Below are 17,457 nucleotides of genomic sequence, written 5' to 3'. Positions count from 1 at the left end.
TTGCAGGTATTGGCATAACTAGATTTGTTAAAGGAAATTAGAACTAGATGAAGAAGCAGAGAAGAAGAGGTAAACTTTAACAATGTTTTAACCTGTCCTATATGCCTATATCGTATTTTTATTATTCTAAGAATTTCTAGAAGGAAGATTATAAAGTTGTATTATTTGATTGTTTAGTATAAGAAATAAACAGGCATAACATCTTCACGCAATAATGTTTGGGTTAATAGTATCTGGACGACTAGTAAGAATTTTAAATTTTATTGTTTTTTTCTCAATTTGTAATTATATTGTTTTTAGGTCCAAACTGAGTTTCAACAAATTAGTGAAACACAATTGGTAACTACCATCCCAGATGCAGATAATATTAATCATATTGTTGTATTTTTAACGGGAGTTGTTCCTTTTCCTGAAGGAATGGCTGGACAAGGTATCTATATTCTCTATTTTCATTCCAAGTTTGGATGTCTTACTATTTTAATTATTTTATTATTTTGAAATATTAACTGGTAGTATACTTCAGAACATGAGCATTGTAAAGTCATAATTTTATAGTAAATTACACCACTGGTCAATAATGATAGGCTGTTATTTCTGAGGAGTATTTATGAACCCAGAGGCGAAATAGTATTATTCCGAGGGAATAATAGTTATGGTTTCTAGTAATATACTCTACTTTTTCCATGACTTATTTAATAATTTGAGATTTTTAATGAACAACTTTACTTGTCAATTACAATTAATACATTCTTGTCCTCCCAACATGACTAACTGATTCAAACTAGCCACACTAATTAATAGATGACTGCCTGAAGTACACACAGAAACACCTATAGGGTGGTCTCAGCAGTTTTACCAAAATTGGGGCAACTCCATAGTGGCAGTGGTGGAGTTGAATGTGTTAATAAATTAAATTGTTTGTGAATGATCATTCAATTTGAAAGAGTATTAGTACTTACTAGTTTAATAAACGAGTGCAAGTTTGATGAACCTTAAATTTATATCAATGAATTTTGCTGTAGTTGTGTTGTTCCTCATAGATTGATTAATGTATTCTTCAGCGACTTAAGTAGATCTCCAAACCTCCATCCTCCATGATGCTTTTTGATTTTGAATTTAGAAGAATTGAAGAATAAATTAATTTTTAAATGGGAGGGTCAGAGATTGATATACTTCTTAAAAATAATGTAAAACATACTATTTATGATTTTCCTACAATTTTGGTCTTAGTCAATGTCATGGTGTATTCTCATCATATATTTAATCATTGAGTAGTGCATGTTTGGTTATAAATGACTTAAGAATGTTTCTGGTATTAAGGTAAATGTTGCTGCAACAAATTCTACAATTTCTGGCATTTTAGAAGTAAAACCTTCTTAATATTCATCCATCTCAATCTTGATGTAAATATATCAAATATGTAAATACTAAATACTATGTGTTTAACACTCAAACATTTGAGTTTGTTTTCATGGTAATTTTTAATTTGAGAATATTTTGTTATTGAAGTGCAATAGGGAATAAAGACCATTATTCAAGTAATCATTGAATTACAGAAAAAAAGTAATAACAACTTTATACCTTACCCAAGTTGTTTAAATTATGTTCCATGTTTCAGTATAATAATTTTAATATTCACTAAAAAGCCAATCAACATTGTTCAACTAACAAATAAATATTAATTTATAAATAGGAAAATAAAAAATAAATTGTAATGGATAATTTCAATAAATCAAAGATATTTAAATTTTGATCAGATAAAAGGCATATATCGAGCACAGTTTAATTAAATCTTGCCCAAGTACTTTCGATCCCTAGATCATCTTCAGGGGCATTTCGTCAATTGTGGCCTATCCGGCAAGAACAGGATGTCATAAACATATAAATGTACATTACACTACACTACAAATGGACAAACAAACACTTTAAAATAATTTAAGGAAGGCTACATTACTTGAAGAAGCCGGAGACAGAATGATATTTGACAGATATGATATTTAAATTGGCATACTATTACTTACGGAATCATAAACTTTTGTAAAACTTAGTGTTAATATTATTTACTATATACAAAATCATATTTAAATAAGTTTTAAATCCCTGTACTATTTAATAAATAATTATATCTTTATTATTTTTAGTTTATTTCAGCTGGCCTGATCCCACTGCCCCACCCAACTGGATTCCACTTGGATATATCTCAAATCAGAAACCATCAGCAATATTTAAATTGTCTGGTATAAAGAGACTGCATGAAATGGGAGATTATTCAAACATGATGTTCGGAATGAGTCACATTGTGCATAATGCACAAATTGGAATATCTATAGGTAAGATAGGAGTAGGCTAAGATATGATCACTATTTTTGTGTGAAAGATAAATCACATCAAATCCTAAATAAGGTCTCAGATATAATGATTAAAATTCACAAATTGGTGTTAGTTGACAGTTTAATAAAGGTTTAATTAAAACAATATATATATATATATATATATATATATATATATATATATATATATATATACATATATATATATATATATATATATATATATATACATATATATATATATATACATATATATATATATATATATATATATATATATATATATATATATATATACAATTATGCACAGATATCAAAGTGAGGTCCTGACAATACACGCACTTAGTGAGGACCGGCAGAAAACGTAGACATAATCGTTTCAACTCTTCATAGTGACCTTGACAAGTAAATAGCAATTAAAAAATGACCAATATACACAAAAAAAATTACGTGTATGTGTCCCATATTGTTCAAGTATATTGCCACCCAAGTGAGGCCATTATACGCAGCTGTTAAAGTGAGACTGTATATATTTTTTAGTTATGCACACAAAATGAGGACAACTTTACGTGTATATTTCCTTACAGCTCATTAAGTGAGGACCATACAGTGTTGTCGATAAATATGAGATTAGTGGTTTCTACCGCCTTTTTCTGTATAACACAGTAAGAATTATTGTTTTGATGTTTCAGTCACTTGTAGTTATAAGAAGGATTTCGCTGTGTTCTTGCTCGTACTGTTTGTTAATTTTATAACATTTTAGTACCTAAGCATTAAATCACGGTAGACTTGTCGGAGACTAGCGCAAAGAAATAGTTTTATATTTTTCAATAATTTACATTAAAGATGGATAGGAAATCAAGAATTTTGAAAATGGCATTAGTTGAGAAAAATAATAATTAAAATGGAGGATGCAGTGATAGTTCAGGAATTCGAAATTTATATTGCATTATTATGTGTTACATTGTGGGCCAAGGAAAACAGTCCACTTCGATATTTGGCAGTATTTATTATATTTTAAGGAAATAACGAAACAGGTCCATTTTTGATCTAAGGCGGACACATTCTTACGGTAAATACACTCGCGATCATAAAATCCGGGTCACGTTGAAAATTTCAAGTTTCTTGAATAATTTTGCATCTAGTGCAGTAATAACCTTTTTTTTAGGCTAATGTATTTTTTATTTGTCATCAATGTTTGTTTTGAAAGAAAGAAAAAACGGTTTTTTTATTGTTTTTATTGAAAAAGCAGAAAACAAACCAAATTGTTGAAACAGACATACGAAAGAAAAAATGAAAAATACAGAACGTGGTAAAATATCGGTGGAATTTCAATGACTAATATCGTGTATTGCCTCCCCTTGCTCTAATAACCTCTTGCAGACGACGGGCCACATTCTCAATTTTTCTCCGGATTACATGTTGTGGTATGTTATTCCACTCTCTCACTAACAGATCCCTAAGCTCCTGTGCGTTGTTAGGAGGAGGTGTATGGATTTGAATACGTTTTTTCAAATCGGCCCAGAGATGTTTGATGGGATTCAGATCCGGAGATCTAGCTAGCCAGGGTAACCTCGTAATTACAACCTTGTCCAAGTATTGCATACTGATCCTGGCAACCTGCGGTCGCACGTTGTTCTGTATAAAAAATGCGTCTTCTCCAAGCCCTGCCATGGTGGGCATAACATGTTCTTCCAGAATCTCCGTAATGTACCTTCATGCAGTTAAGGACCCATTTTCGATGAAGGATAATTCTGTGCGGAAGTCGGAAGATACACCTCCCCAAGCCATGGCCGAGCCTCCACCAAATGGCATTCTTGGAGCAATGCAAGCTTGTGAAAATCGTTCACCGGTTCTCCTTCAAACTCTTACACGTCCATTGGATCCAGTTAGGCTGAAACGGGATTCATCTGAAAATAACACTTTGCTCCAATCTTGAATTCCCCAATGCGCGTATTGTCGAGCAAAACCTAGTCGTGCAACTCGATGCGCACGACCAAGTGGCGGTCCTGTAGCCATTACCCGAGAAGATAGTCCAGAAGAACGAAGTCTTCTCTTGACTGTTGCAACGCTAACATTGCAATTTCGTACTTCTTGTAGGCAATTTCGATGCATAACCGCAGTTGAAGTCCGGTTTCGTAAAGCCTGAAACACAAGGAAACGGTCATCTCGTGCCGTGGTCGTTATTCTTCGTCCAGAGCCAGGTCGTCTGGTTAGCAAACTCGTCTTCTGAAAGCGTTGAATCACTTGTTGAACCGTAGAAAGGCTTACGCCAACAGTTCTTGCGACTTGCCGTTAAGTGTGACCGTCTTCCACAAACGCAACAATACGTGCCGTTTCAACAACAGTCAAGGCATTTTTGGCAAAAAATAAACAATAATAAACACTAATGATGGCAATAATAAACGTTTGCTTGTTGCGTTTGAACAGAAAGTCGAAGCACAAATGAGACATTTAAAACAAGCGGCAGTTACAGGTACCGTTCATTTTGGGAAGTGTATAGTTTTCCGCGAAATCGGCATTATTGGAATTCTTTATTACAAAGGAAACCGCTAAGCTGACAACAATTCTCAGAACCATACATTAGTTTGTATTTGTGTTATTATTATTTACGATAAAGCTTGTTAAAAATGAAATAACGGCGATTTTCAAGGTGACCCGGATTTTATGATCGCGAGTGTACATCTGTCATTTTTCAAACCACACCGTTCCACTTCCCCCACCTCTTATTTTTAAATAGGGAATAGGGGTTGTCTGCTTTTTATTTAGTGAAAAAAATGTCATATAAACAAAGGTCGTATAATGTTTGGTTTTGAGATACGGGGTGATAAAATATAAATCATTTTTTAGTTTTTCGCAAATATCTCAAAAATAGTATTTACAATTGTCTTCTAATTTTACAGTTATTAAAGGGCCATTTAAACGTATCGAAAACATAAATAAACTCATAACATTATCAATTACTGACGTGCACCGAGGTTAATAGATGCACTATTTTAAATAGAACTCCTAGGCCACTGCATATTTGGCAACATTTCTATATTTTTTTTAAATGCTCGATCAATTTTACATAAAAAGTTCCTGTTATTAAAATCGTAAATCGTATTAAAGTCGTATCTTTTTAGTTTTTGAGAAAAACAACAGTTAATCATTCTTTGCAGTGTTTTTTTTAAATGCTAAAATTTATCGTTTTTAATATTGGCTGTTGATAGAAATTATTAGTAAAAATCATAATATTCTTATTGATGAATAATAACATTTTGTACAAAATTTAATATTTTTAATATTATTTTTACTATTAACTTTTACCAACAGCAAATATTAAAAAAGATAAATTTTTACATTTAAAAAAGTATCTGCAACTGCTGTTTTTCTCAAAAACTAAAAGAGATACGACATTTTCACAACATGCATTTTTTATGTAAAGTTGATTGAGAATTTAATAAAATTTAGAAATGTTGCCAAATATGCAGTGGCGTAGAAGTTCTATTTAAAATTGTGCAACTAGTAACCCCAATGCCCGCCATTGATTGATAATAAGATGAGTTTATTTGTATTTTAGATAAGTTTGGATGCCGTTTTAATAGTTGTAAAATTGGTCAATTGTAGATATCATTTTTGAGATATTTGCAAAAAACTAAAAAAATATTTATACTTTATGACCTTGTATCTCAGAAAAAAAGCATTATACAACCTATATTTATATAAACTTTTTTTCACTAAATAAGGTCTACTATAAAGTCCTTATAGCCATAAAGTGTTAGGGCGTCGAAACGTTGTCTAGCAATAAAGTTTTATATATCGTTGAATTTCTAATAAAAAGATAATATCAAATCTGCAGAAAACTGAATTTAGTACTATTGGAAAAAATGAAGTTGATGATGGTTCCAAAAAGACGAAACGTGGGATATAAATTTTTTTATAACAGTTTAATAGAGCATTAGAAACGAAAATGAAAAAGTGTTATTAATTTTGTTCCTAGTCTGTTAATAACTCCAAAAATAAATAAAAACCGAATTGCAAAATTTTGGTTTTTTGCGAATTTTTTCAAAACGGCTTAAGATATCCTTGATTTTTTAGTGTCAAATTAGTGTGCTTTTGATTACGCAACTTTGGCCTAGTTTAACCTTCTTCCTATGTTTTACCGTTTACGAGATCCACATACTTTGCATCTAATTTGACTCACCCTGTACAATACAATTAACTTTTTGCATAAATATTTTACAAGTTTCTAAAATGCTTAATGTTTATTATTTATCAAAAACATTTTCTGTTTACCATTTTTTTAGGTAATAAGATCAAAAGAAAAAAGAGTATGTAATAAAAAAGACTGTTGATTTTTTTGCGATACAGAAGTTCTTAAATTTTCTCGACATATTACCAGACATCATGAAGCCGAGATTGAAGTTCAAGAAATTTTGTCATGTTCAGTTGGTAGTAAAAAAAGAAAAATACTTTTTAATAAACTCAGAAGCAAGGGAAATTTTCTAAAAAGTTGTACCAATGATCGTGTTGTCCCTGTGCGAAAACCTTTATTGGGAGAACTAGTACCAGCTAGAATATCATCCTATTTACCTTGCAAATTTTGTAAAGGTTTCTATAAAAAAAAATTTCTTTATAAACGTGTTAAGAAATGCCCTCATAATACAACAGACACCACAGAAAGAATTAATGCTCAAACAGAAGGACAATCTTTATTTTCGACATATTCCAATAGTGATATTTTGAGGAAAGAAGTATTTCCAAAAATGAGATCAGATATGATATCTTTCACAGCTAAAACCGATAATTTAATTTGTGTTGTTACAGAACGTTATTTGAAAAGTCACCGAGATAAACAGTTCCTACTAGTTTCATCAAGAAAAATGAGACAACTGGCATATCTTCTAACCGAAATAAAGAAGAAAATAAATGAAAAAATTTGCTTGGTGCACTAGATCCAATTAACTTTGATACTGTAGTAAAATGTACCAAAATAATATCTAAATGTGATACTGATAATGAAAGTTATGGAGCGCCATCACTAGCTGCTAACATGGGCACACAATTAAAAGAATGCGTTGATGTATCTTATAGTATACAACTTAAAAGTTGTAGCACAGAAAGTGAAAATATGAAAAAATTAAAAGTTTTGAAAGAACTAATTTCAAGAGAATAGCAGTATGAGATCTCTACTCTTGCAAATGAAGATCTACAGCAAAAAAATGGAACAAACCATCGCTTATTCCCCTAGCTGAAGATCTGACATTATTAACATCATATCTGAATATTGAAGGAGAAAAATTCCGAAACATATTAAAACAGGATCAAAGTAACGAAAAACCATTTAGAATACTTCAGGAAATTTGTTATGTACAACTTATATTACTGAACAAACGAAGAGTAGGTGAACTACAAAGAATGACCGTACATTGCTACACAACTAATATCAACAATCAAACCTCTACATAATTTGATAGTTGTATCAGGGAGAGTGAGAAATTTCTCATGAAAGCTTTCAAGCGAATAGTGATAAAGGGAAAACGAGGAGGGGGAGTTCCTGTATTATTTACAGAAGATATGTCTAAAAATATAGAATTACTTTTGGCCCTCAGGGACAAAATTATCAAACCAAAAAACGTGTATTTATTTGGTAACACTATGCTGTATATTACTTATTTATTTTTAGAACATAAGAAAAACGCTCGGACAGGTCGATTTTTAAAATAATCATAGTATATTATAGCGTCAATGTTTCGAACTTTACGCGATACCTTTTCAGGTGACAGGCATAGCTTTGATTTTCTAAATAGGAAAGTACATCATGCGACACCTTATTTAAAAGCTTTTGAAATACTGATTACAAAAATTTATATTATTTTAAGCCTTTCTGAGAACACAGGCGCAAAATTTCGCTCGAAATGTTTTTAAATGCGTTCATTTTTTTCGAATCCTGAGGAAACTATTAAGTATTTTTGAAAAATTTAAACGCAGAATGAAATATTACTGTATTATCTATGATCGAAAGTCCCTGAGAACTTCTATAATATTTATTTTAATAAGTTACAGAGGTGAAAAAATTTTATTCTGATTTTTTATTTTAAATATATCATTCAAAAGAAACTTCTTGTTTATTATAAGGGACTTTTTGCCCTCGGCACTAATGTAGTCTTTTATTCTGCGTTTAAATTTTTTAAAAATATCTATTAGTTTTCTCACGATTCGAAAAAAATAAATGCGGTTAAAAAGAATTCGACCGAAATTTTGCGCCTACGCTCTCAAAAAGGATTAAAGTATTATACATTTTTGTACTATTTGAATTTATGCGACGATCCACTGTTTTAAAATGGGTTGAACAGATGTTGCCAGTTGTATGGTCCTCACTATGTGTATCGTAAGTTATTCAACAGGGCATATAATATACATGGTTAGAAAATATACGCCAAAGTCAGCGCCTCTATGCGGAAAATCTCTGAACTAAAAATATATGTGGACCATACAAAATGAGGTCCCACTTTTTTTTGTAAAAAAACAGTTTTTGCTATCAGTACATGCCTACGAAAAAGTCTTACATTGATTGACTAAGTGAGGTCCATATACTGGACCTCACTTTGTACAGGACCTCACTTCAACCGCAGTTTCTTTTGATATGTGGCTCACTTCATACGCTGGGAGAAAATATACATATATATATATATATATATATATATATATATATATATATATATATATATATATATATATATATATATATAGGTAATAGATATAGTGAACAAAGTTCTTCCATTCTGCCCTGTCAATTACTTTCCTTCTTCAATGTCTGATTTTTATGGTTTAATAGGTAATCATCCTCTACATTGTCCATCCATATTTTATCGGGCCTTCCTGTTGTTCTATTTTCTTGGAGCTTCTATTTCTAAATTACTTTTACTGCTTGATTTTATTAGATTCTTTCTAAATGACCAAGCCAGTTTAGTTTTTGTGAATTTATAAATGTAACAATGTCCATGCTCTAAATTAATTTGTCCAGCTTGAGGTTTAGTTTAATTGTCCATGAACCATCTCTACAATTGGTTGGTCCAAATATATTTCTTAATATTTTGTGCTCAAATATTCTCAGTAACACTCAATTCTTCAGTGGTTGAGAGTTCATGTTTAAAATCCATAAGTGACTAAGTACTGGTCTAGTAACTGTTTTGTAGATTATTAGCTTATATTTACGATTTAGCAATTTACTTAAGTATAAAAGCACTTATTACTGCTAAGAATCTTCTTCTTGTAGGACAAGGACAGAACATAGTCCTGTTTATTATATTATTCCAGCTCTTGTGATGTTAATGTTTAACTGTCAGACAACTAGACCAATTCTTATTGTATATTAATTCACTTCATAGTCATATTGAATTTACAATAGAAACAAACAGAATCAATCCATAAATTTTCTAGAGTTAAAAATTATCAGACTTAAAAACAAACATGAGTTCTCTGTATTTCATAAACCTACCCATACTAACACCACTATACAGAATTCATCATCCCATCCTACACAACATAAACTGGAAGCCTACCATACCATGTTACATAGGTTAATAGGAATTCTCATGTCAAAAAAACTCAGTGATAAAATTAATATCATTAAGCAAATGGCAGTAAACAATGGGAACAACAAACAAACAATAAATAAAATGTTAAATCAAAAACTACACAAGAAAGCCCTGAAATTAGTATTTCCACCACCAGAGAAAAAACCCAGTACCTTCTGCTTGATTAGATATACAGTCAAGATATCAACAAAATAGCCAAAAACATAAAAAAAGAAAGGAATAATACCAGCTCTTAGAACAAATATTAACTTAGGCAAATATATTAAGAACAACAAGAGCCAAAAGAAAAAGCACTTACACAATGAAGTGTATACAAACTTAAATGTGGCAACTGCCCAAAAACTTATATCAGTCAAACTGGTAGAATTGTTAACAAATAAAAATGCTTTCAATAGTAGAAAAACAGATTGTACATAAGAACTTCACCTTATAGACTATAATCATTCTTTTAATGACGAATTTCAAATTCTTCATAATCAACATAAAGGCCTTAAGCCAGCGGTTCCCAACCTGTTTTAGCTTGAGACACACTAACTTAAAAACTCGTTCAGCCATAGCACGCTTGGGTAAATAATCTCTATGAGTATAATCATAATGTATTGTTATGTGATTTTTTTACTATGTTATTTTCTTTAAAAATATAATTTAAAACATAATTCATTGAGTTAATGCTGTGCTCATTTTGGAAACTAATTAGGAAAATTAAGAAAACAAGATTTTGATACACTTAAACATCAAGCACACCCTCAAGTCGTCTTTTAAAGATTTTAGCTGTGAACGATTTGTGTTCGTGATGGCGTTCACTGACTAGAAAGCAGATTCACAGATAAAAAAAGGTGAAAACGGTATTATTGCAATCATAGCTTTCTTTGTGACCAGTGGATATTCATTGAAGAAGGGAATCCAAAATGATGCAACATCTACATTAACTTTGATTTTCTTCAGTTTTGACTGAGCCAGTGCTTCTTCAACTAGTTTACTGTACTTAAGTTTAAGTCCACAGTCGTTATTATCAGTTCACCCTCTTCATCAGTAGTGAACAAGACCATGTCATAAGCTGTCACACCCAGTCCATTGATGACATATTAAGGGAGGGAAAATACTTTTTGATATTATCATTCGGCTGACTAAGACTTTTCAAAAAAAGGTCTGACATATTTGGTTCTACATTGCAATTGTTTGTTAACTGAAACATGTCCCACGTGGCTTGATTTTCAACTTTCTTTATCCACAGTAAAAGCTTTTCCTGGAAGGAACTGATTTTATCAGTAGAGGTGAGGATGTTTTCTTGCTTTCCCTGCATGCCCTTATTTAAAACATACAATTTCCCAAAAATATCTGCCAAAAACGCAACATTGGTGCACCAGGTGTCATCACTAAAGAAATTGGCATATTCAGAGTGTTCACAAGTAAAAAATACTAACAGCTCCTCTTTTAAGTTCATAGAATCTTTGAAGGACACGTCCGAGAGATAACCATCTTACTTGTGTATGCAACAATAGCTGCGTATGCTCAGAATCTATAGCAGAACACAAACTCTTAAATAATCTCGCTTGTAAGGACCTACTTTTGATGTAGTTCACCATTTTCACAACATTTGCAAAATTCCATTCAGTTCAGGCATCAATGACTTAGCAACAAATGCTTCTCTGTGTAAAAAACAGTGTGTGAAAATAATTTCTGGATTTTCCTTTTGGAGTAAAGCCAGAAACCCTGTTAAGTGTCCTACCATCGCAGGGCAACCGCCTGTGCAAACACTCAAACGAGACAAACCAGCAGTGATAAAATAACTGTTCACTAATTGAAAAATGTCTAGTCCTGTTTTATTTTCAGGGAGGTCTTTACAAAATAAAAACTGTTTGATTACGTGATTCGCAGATAAATCGAACAAATACAATAACCTATGGTTTCCCACTTATATCTGTGGATTCATCCACTTGAAGCGCAAAAAAATCAGCTGTTTTGAGTTTTTCATTTGCTTCAACATCCTTAGACATGTCCTCTATACGCCTTTTAATCATATTATTAGATAATGGTATTTTTAACCTCTTTTTCACATTCTCCACCAAACATAATTTCACAGCATGCTGGCAAAATAGTCGTCTCGACAGTTGTATGGGATTTTGTATTTTTTGCAATCAACTCAGCCACAGCGTAACTGGCTTCTTGTACCTTATCCGACACAGATGAAAGTTTTTTAAAAGTGGACGCCTGAGTAGACTGATTTGACAAGATCCTTTTAAAATATTCAATAGGTTTTTCAGCCGAAAATGAATGCTTTGTGAGTAGGTGTCTTTTTGACTTACTCGGCACCATGGCTTCGTTGGACAGCTGTTCGCCACATATCAAGCAGCGAGGTTTAGGCTGTTCACCACCAGATGACGTGAAACCGAAGGATAAATAGTTTTCATGGTACTGACGAACAATTCCTTTACACAATCACTATTAGCAATCCGTTTGCGTTTCGCAGGTATACACTCCGAAATGTTTTCATTATCAGTCAGATGTTCATTGCGTTCACTTAAGCTGGTACTCGCACTAGCACTAGGTACTTCACTCCTAATTAGAAATCGATCGATTTTAAAAGCGATTGACTACAACGTGCAAAGAAATTCAATCATATGGAACTTGATAGTTTGACGTTTGACCAACGACTGTCTGTGTGAGATTAGTTTTACGATCAACAGTGACAGTGTGCCACAAAAGTTGCCTAACCTGCGATCATAACGCTTTATTAGAAAAATTTATAACTAGAGGAATAAATGAACCATTTTATTTGTTTTTGCGAGGTTAGGTTCAAAAAATTTTGACATTGTAGAAATAATATTTTGACATAATTTTAATTCTGTTGTCTGTTGTATCGAGTTCAAGGTGTTGGAAAACATCGATGGTACGGTTCCGATAACCACCGGTAACCATCGATGTTTTTCCAACGATGCTCATCTCTAAATGTGAGTGTCTTCAAACGCTATCGCCACAAGCGGTAATATGTTGAACTAACGCATGTCTGCATACGATACTGCTGCTACCGCATTCTGTTGGTCGAATGTTGAACTATTGAAACAGCAAGCGCAGAACAGAAGTTTTATTCGATGAAAAATAGTCGGTAAAAGTTATTATCACGGCGAATTAAAAAAATAAATACTAGTAAAAAAAACGGTAAAATTTCGCGACACGTCTACATGAACTTCAAGGCATACCGGTGCGCCGCGGCACACTGGTTGGGAACCTCTGCCTTAAGTTATCTTTATTAGATTTTATAGAAAATAATGGATTAAAAAATACAGACATAGTTCTGAATGACCAACTCGAGACGAACAGTTATCCCCTTCTCAACTTATTCAGTTAATATAAGTGTAAACTATAAAGTGTAAACGCATACCAAAATATATCACTTTACGGAGGCACTCTGCTGAAACAGCTGTATTGATGAAAAATTATAAAAAGTTTTGAAAACTAAAGTTTTCAGTGTAATTATATCATTGAACTAAGTTACTAATAGAAGGATCTTAATTATTATTAAAAATACTTTATATTTTTCAGAGCCTATAACAAACGTTCATGACATACCATCTCCGAATAATTTAGAATCTAATATTACATTCGCCCAAAAGATGTTAGAAAATTTTATGAATTATGTTCTTAGTTACACAGTCAATCAAGGTAATATGGTGCCAGATCCAACTGTAACATATGTTCCGCTTTCTACTGTGCAGAACTGGTATGTGAATTTTGAACGAAGACTGCAACAAAATCCAAATTTTTGGAAGTAATTTCAACTATGTGTGCTTTTTATATTATTTTTTGTTTTTTATTTGTGCAAGTAAGAATAAAAGAGATTTAAATTTTTTAAGTAATTTAGTGTTTCTATATATGTAGGTACCCAGTTAGTACATACTTGTGCTATATATTTTATAAAATGCACTTTCTTTTTTGGAAGGAAAGGTTTGGCATTTTGACCCTGAGGTTGTTGCGTTTCTTGGTTAAACGTCAGTGTGTGAATTCTATGAAATCCAAGTTTTAGAAACTTATATTTTAGCAAAAAAAAAGCAAAATTTTAATATCAAACAATTTTATTTTTAATTAGATTTAAAATTTTATCCAAGGTTTAAAATTTATACAATATTTATTTTATTTATAACAGCTAATTTATTTCACAATTAACAAATTTTATTGAGTTTTAACAAAATAAAAGTGAGTATCTAATTAAGATTGAAATGCTGCTATTACTCATCAAGACTAGGAATGGCTTTCGAAATTTTTCCCTTCGGCGCAAAGAGTGGACAAAGTATTCGTAGATAAATGATTTTTAGACATAGTTTACAGGTTGAGTTTACTTCTCCAACTAAGTCATTCCTAGTTGTAACAAAATGTACTAGAGCTCATTGTTCTAAAGGTTCATAACGATTTTGCATATTACAAAATCGACGCACCAATTCTCAATGACCGAAGATGATAGAGTTGTTGCAAAACCTCAGAAACCTTGGAAGTAAATATACCCGAAAAAAAAAAAATGAGTCCTAAAAACATAGACTATTTTAATTTCGTAGCGAATTTTGTACGACAGGGTCGGATCTGCACGTAGCTCACAAGAACTGCAAAATTTTACTTTGGAATTCTGCATGAAATAGGACGCGGACAGATTAAGGTATAATTTAACAAAACTAATACGTAATTAAATACGACTGTATCATAATCATTGACTCGACAACCCTTTTTGGGTCCTGATCTGTACCAGGATTCTTTTCCATTTTGATCTCTTTTGTGCTTTCATATTTTTAAGATTTTTATATCATTTTCCATTTGTTCGATGTCGGTTTTCCTACTAGCATACTTATTTTGTTTTGGTATTTCGCCTTCCATTCTTTCCATATATCCCATCCAACTCAACCGTTCTACTTTAATGAACGTAAATACGATTATATATAAATTTTAAATAATTTGGGTTTCTATTCATAATACTTACTACATTCTATTCTATGCCATAGACATATAAAATGTCTATGCTCCACTCCAAAGTCCATACAAAATATTTGTCAGTTGACAACTCGACTTCTGTCATGTCAGTTTCGCTTCAATGGAAGTGGAATACTTTTTATATCTTTTGTGTATATATTTTTTTAACATCCCATTTATTTGCAATCTGTAATAAGCATTACAATAAGTAAATTATTTAATTAGATTACAAGAGACTTGCAGGAGACTGTCCAGTGACAATAACCTATTAAATCATAATTTTAGTAACAAAATTATTTGTGACTCTAATATAATGTTTATAATAAATAAAAAATTTTTTTAATTTAAAAGTTTAAAATCTTGTTGGTAGATCGCTTGGAGTAAGACGCTTTAGCCTTCTGTTTGCCTGGGGCTTCATAAGATTCTTCGCTAGCCTATTGGGGTGGTTTTGCAGTCGTCTGTTATATTTTTGGGAGTAACTGGGAATTTCTTCTTTGACAGTTTTTATCTGAAGATCGCGATTGATGAATTCATTGGGCATGTACTACGGTACATTTGTGATAATGCGGAAGGTTTTCGATTGGAATCTCTCCGGTATGTCGATATTGGATCTTGACGCAGATACCCACAGTTGGATCCCATAGCTCCATATTGGCTTTATCACTGACTTGTATACTAGGATTTTATTGTACAAATTCAGTTGTGATCTATTTCCTATTAGCCAGTACATTTTACTGAGTTTCAGACCCAACTGTTTTCTTTTCGTGAGTATGTGTTTCTTCCACGTTAATCTACGGTCCAGGTGCATACCTAAGTATTTTACATCATCCTTTTGTTGTAGTATTTGGTTATTTAATGAGATGGTTGGGCACGTACCTTTTCGATTAGTGAACGTTATCTGTATTGACTTGCTTTCGTTAACTTTAATTCGCCATATTTGCAACCAAATCTTTATTTTGTCGAGATTGGTCTGGAGCAGTTGTGAGGCGATATAAGGGTTTGAGTGAGCCGCAAGGATTGCTGTGTCGTCTGCGTATGTGGCTGTGACGATGTTTTGACTTGTAGGAAGATCTGCTGTGTAAAGTAGGTAGAGAACAGGTCCAAGAACACTACCCTGGAGCACTCCAGCTTTAATTGGATATAAGTTAGCGCACTGATCTTTTACTTTTACAAGGAAATGCCGGTCGGAAAGATAAGACTTGAGGATTAGAAAGTAGTTGAGAGGAAGGACTTGTCTTATTTTGTAAAGCAGGCCAGTGTGCCAGACTTTATCAAAAGCCGGCGAGATATCCAAAAAAGCTGCAGAACAGTATTTCTTCTCTTCTAAGGCTTTGTTTATGGAATTGCAGATTCGGTGAATTTGCTCAATGGTAGCATGCTGTTGTCTAAATCCAAACTGGTGGTTGGGTATTAGCTGCTGTTGTACGAGGATTGGCTGTAATCTGTCTAGTAGTAGTTTTTCAAAAAGCTTTGACATCACTGAAAGTAGACTGATAGGTCTATAGGACTTAACTTCTTCTACAGGTTTGCCTGGTTTGGGTATTAAAATGATCTGTGCAACTTTTCACAAAAGGGGATAGTAACCAGTTCTTAGGATTGCGTTAAAAATCTGTGTTAAATATTGCACTCCTTTCTTGGGAAGTTCTTTTAGATCCACGCAGTGATTAAGTTGAACCCTGGGGACTTCTTCGGATTCAGATCTGTTTGGATTTTGTTGAAAACTTGTTTGGCAGCGAATTTCTCCAATGGTGCTTCTAGTTGGTATGGAGATTCTAAATACGATTGTATATTATCTTCTGCATCGGGGTTGTTGTTTTGAGTATGACTTTCTCCAGGTAGGGGAGAGTAACATAAGATGGGACACTTTTTTTGTTCCAACGAATTTTAAACAATCATTAAGGCAAATGAAAAAACAAAATATGGAAACAGAAACTTTATAACATTGACAAGAAACATTTTCATAGATAATATGTAAAAAAACAAAACTTTTTTTTCTAATTTAAAATGCAAAAAACTTTGCAAATGTCCCATTTTAGGCAACCTATATCCTAAAATGGGACATGGGGTTACTCAAAAAGGGACACTAAGTACAACAGTTGATACATGTGAAATAAAGTTCATCTAAAATTCCACAAGTTTCATTTGCCCAAAGGCAACAGTTTTTGCACTGATACCAGTCCTCTTTGCTAGATGCGTAAATACATTTACACACTGCACACAACTCCTTTTCTTCGCGCTCTTTTTTTTGTTCTGAGTCTAGCTTTCTTTTGCCTTTTCCACTTTTATTTTTTGTATTTTCATTCGCTTCAAGTTCATTTTTATACGGAGACTCAGTAAGAATGGTTGATGGTAGGGACCTATTAGAATTCATTTTCTTTTTTCTGCTCCGGGCTACTGGAACAGGACTTATCTGCAATATGCTGATATGCTTTTTCTGAGATTTTTCACTTTCGTCCTGGATTTTTGATGTTGAAGGTTGTGGATTATTTAAGATTCCGGCGTTTTCCTTTGATTTTTTCTTATTCGGGATATTTAGTGACTGATCTTTACCCAGAATGGACACTTCATTGGTGTTACTTTCAATAACT

The 17,457-nt window shown here is 32.5% G+C and overlaps 1 protein-coding gene across 1 annotated transcript; it reads left to right on the top strand.

Moving 5' to 3' along the window:
* The first annotated feature begins 20 nt into the window (after positions 1-20).
* Positions 21-13,770, top strand: LOC140443743 (protein OPI10 homolog). Its single transcript, XM_072535155.1, has 4 exons — positions 21-244; positions 301-430; positions 2,142-2,330; positions 13,457-13,770. The coding sequence occupies exons 1-4, from the start codon at positions 215-217 to the stop codon at positions 13,684-13,686; spliced, it is 579 nt and encodes a 192-aa protein (XP_072391256.1). The 5' UTR covers positions 21-214; the 3' UTR covers positions 13,687-13,770.
* Positions 13,771-17,457: the final 3,687 nt, after the last annotated feature.

This window comes from Diabrotica undecimpunctata, chromosome 6 (assembly GCF_040954645.1).
Source record: "Diabrotica undecimpunctata isolate CICGRU chromosome 6, icDiaUnde3, whole genome shotgun sequence".
In the NCBI taxonomy this organism is placed as follows: domain Eukaryota; kingdom Metazoa; phylum Arthropoda; class Insecta; order Coleoptera; family Chrysomelidae; genus Diabrotica; species Diabrotica undecimpunctata.
This window is presented reverse-complemented; position numbering and strand designations above follow the sequence as displayed.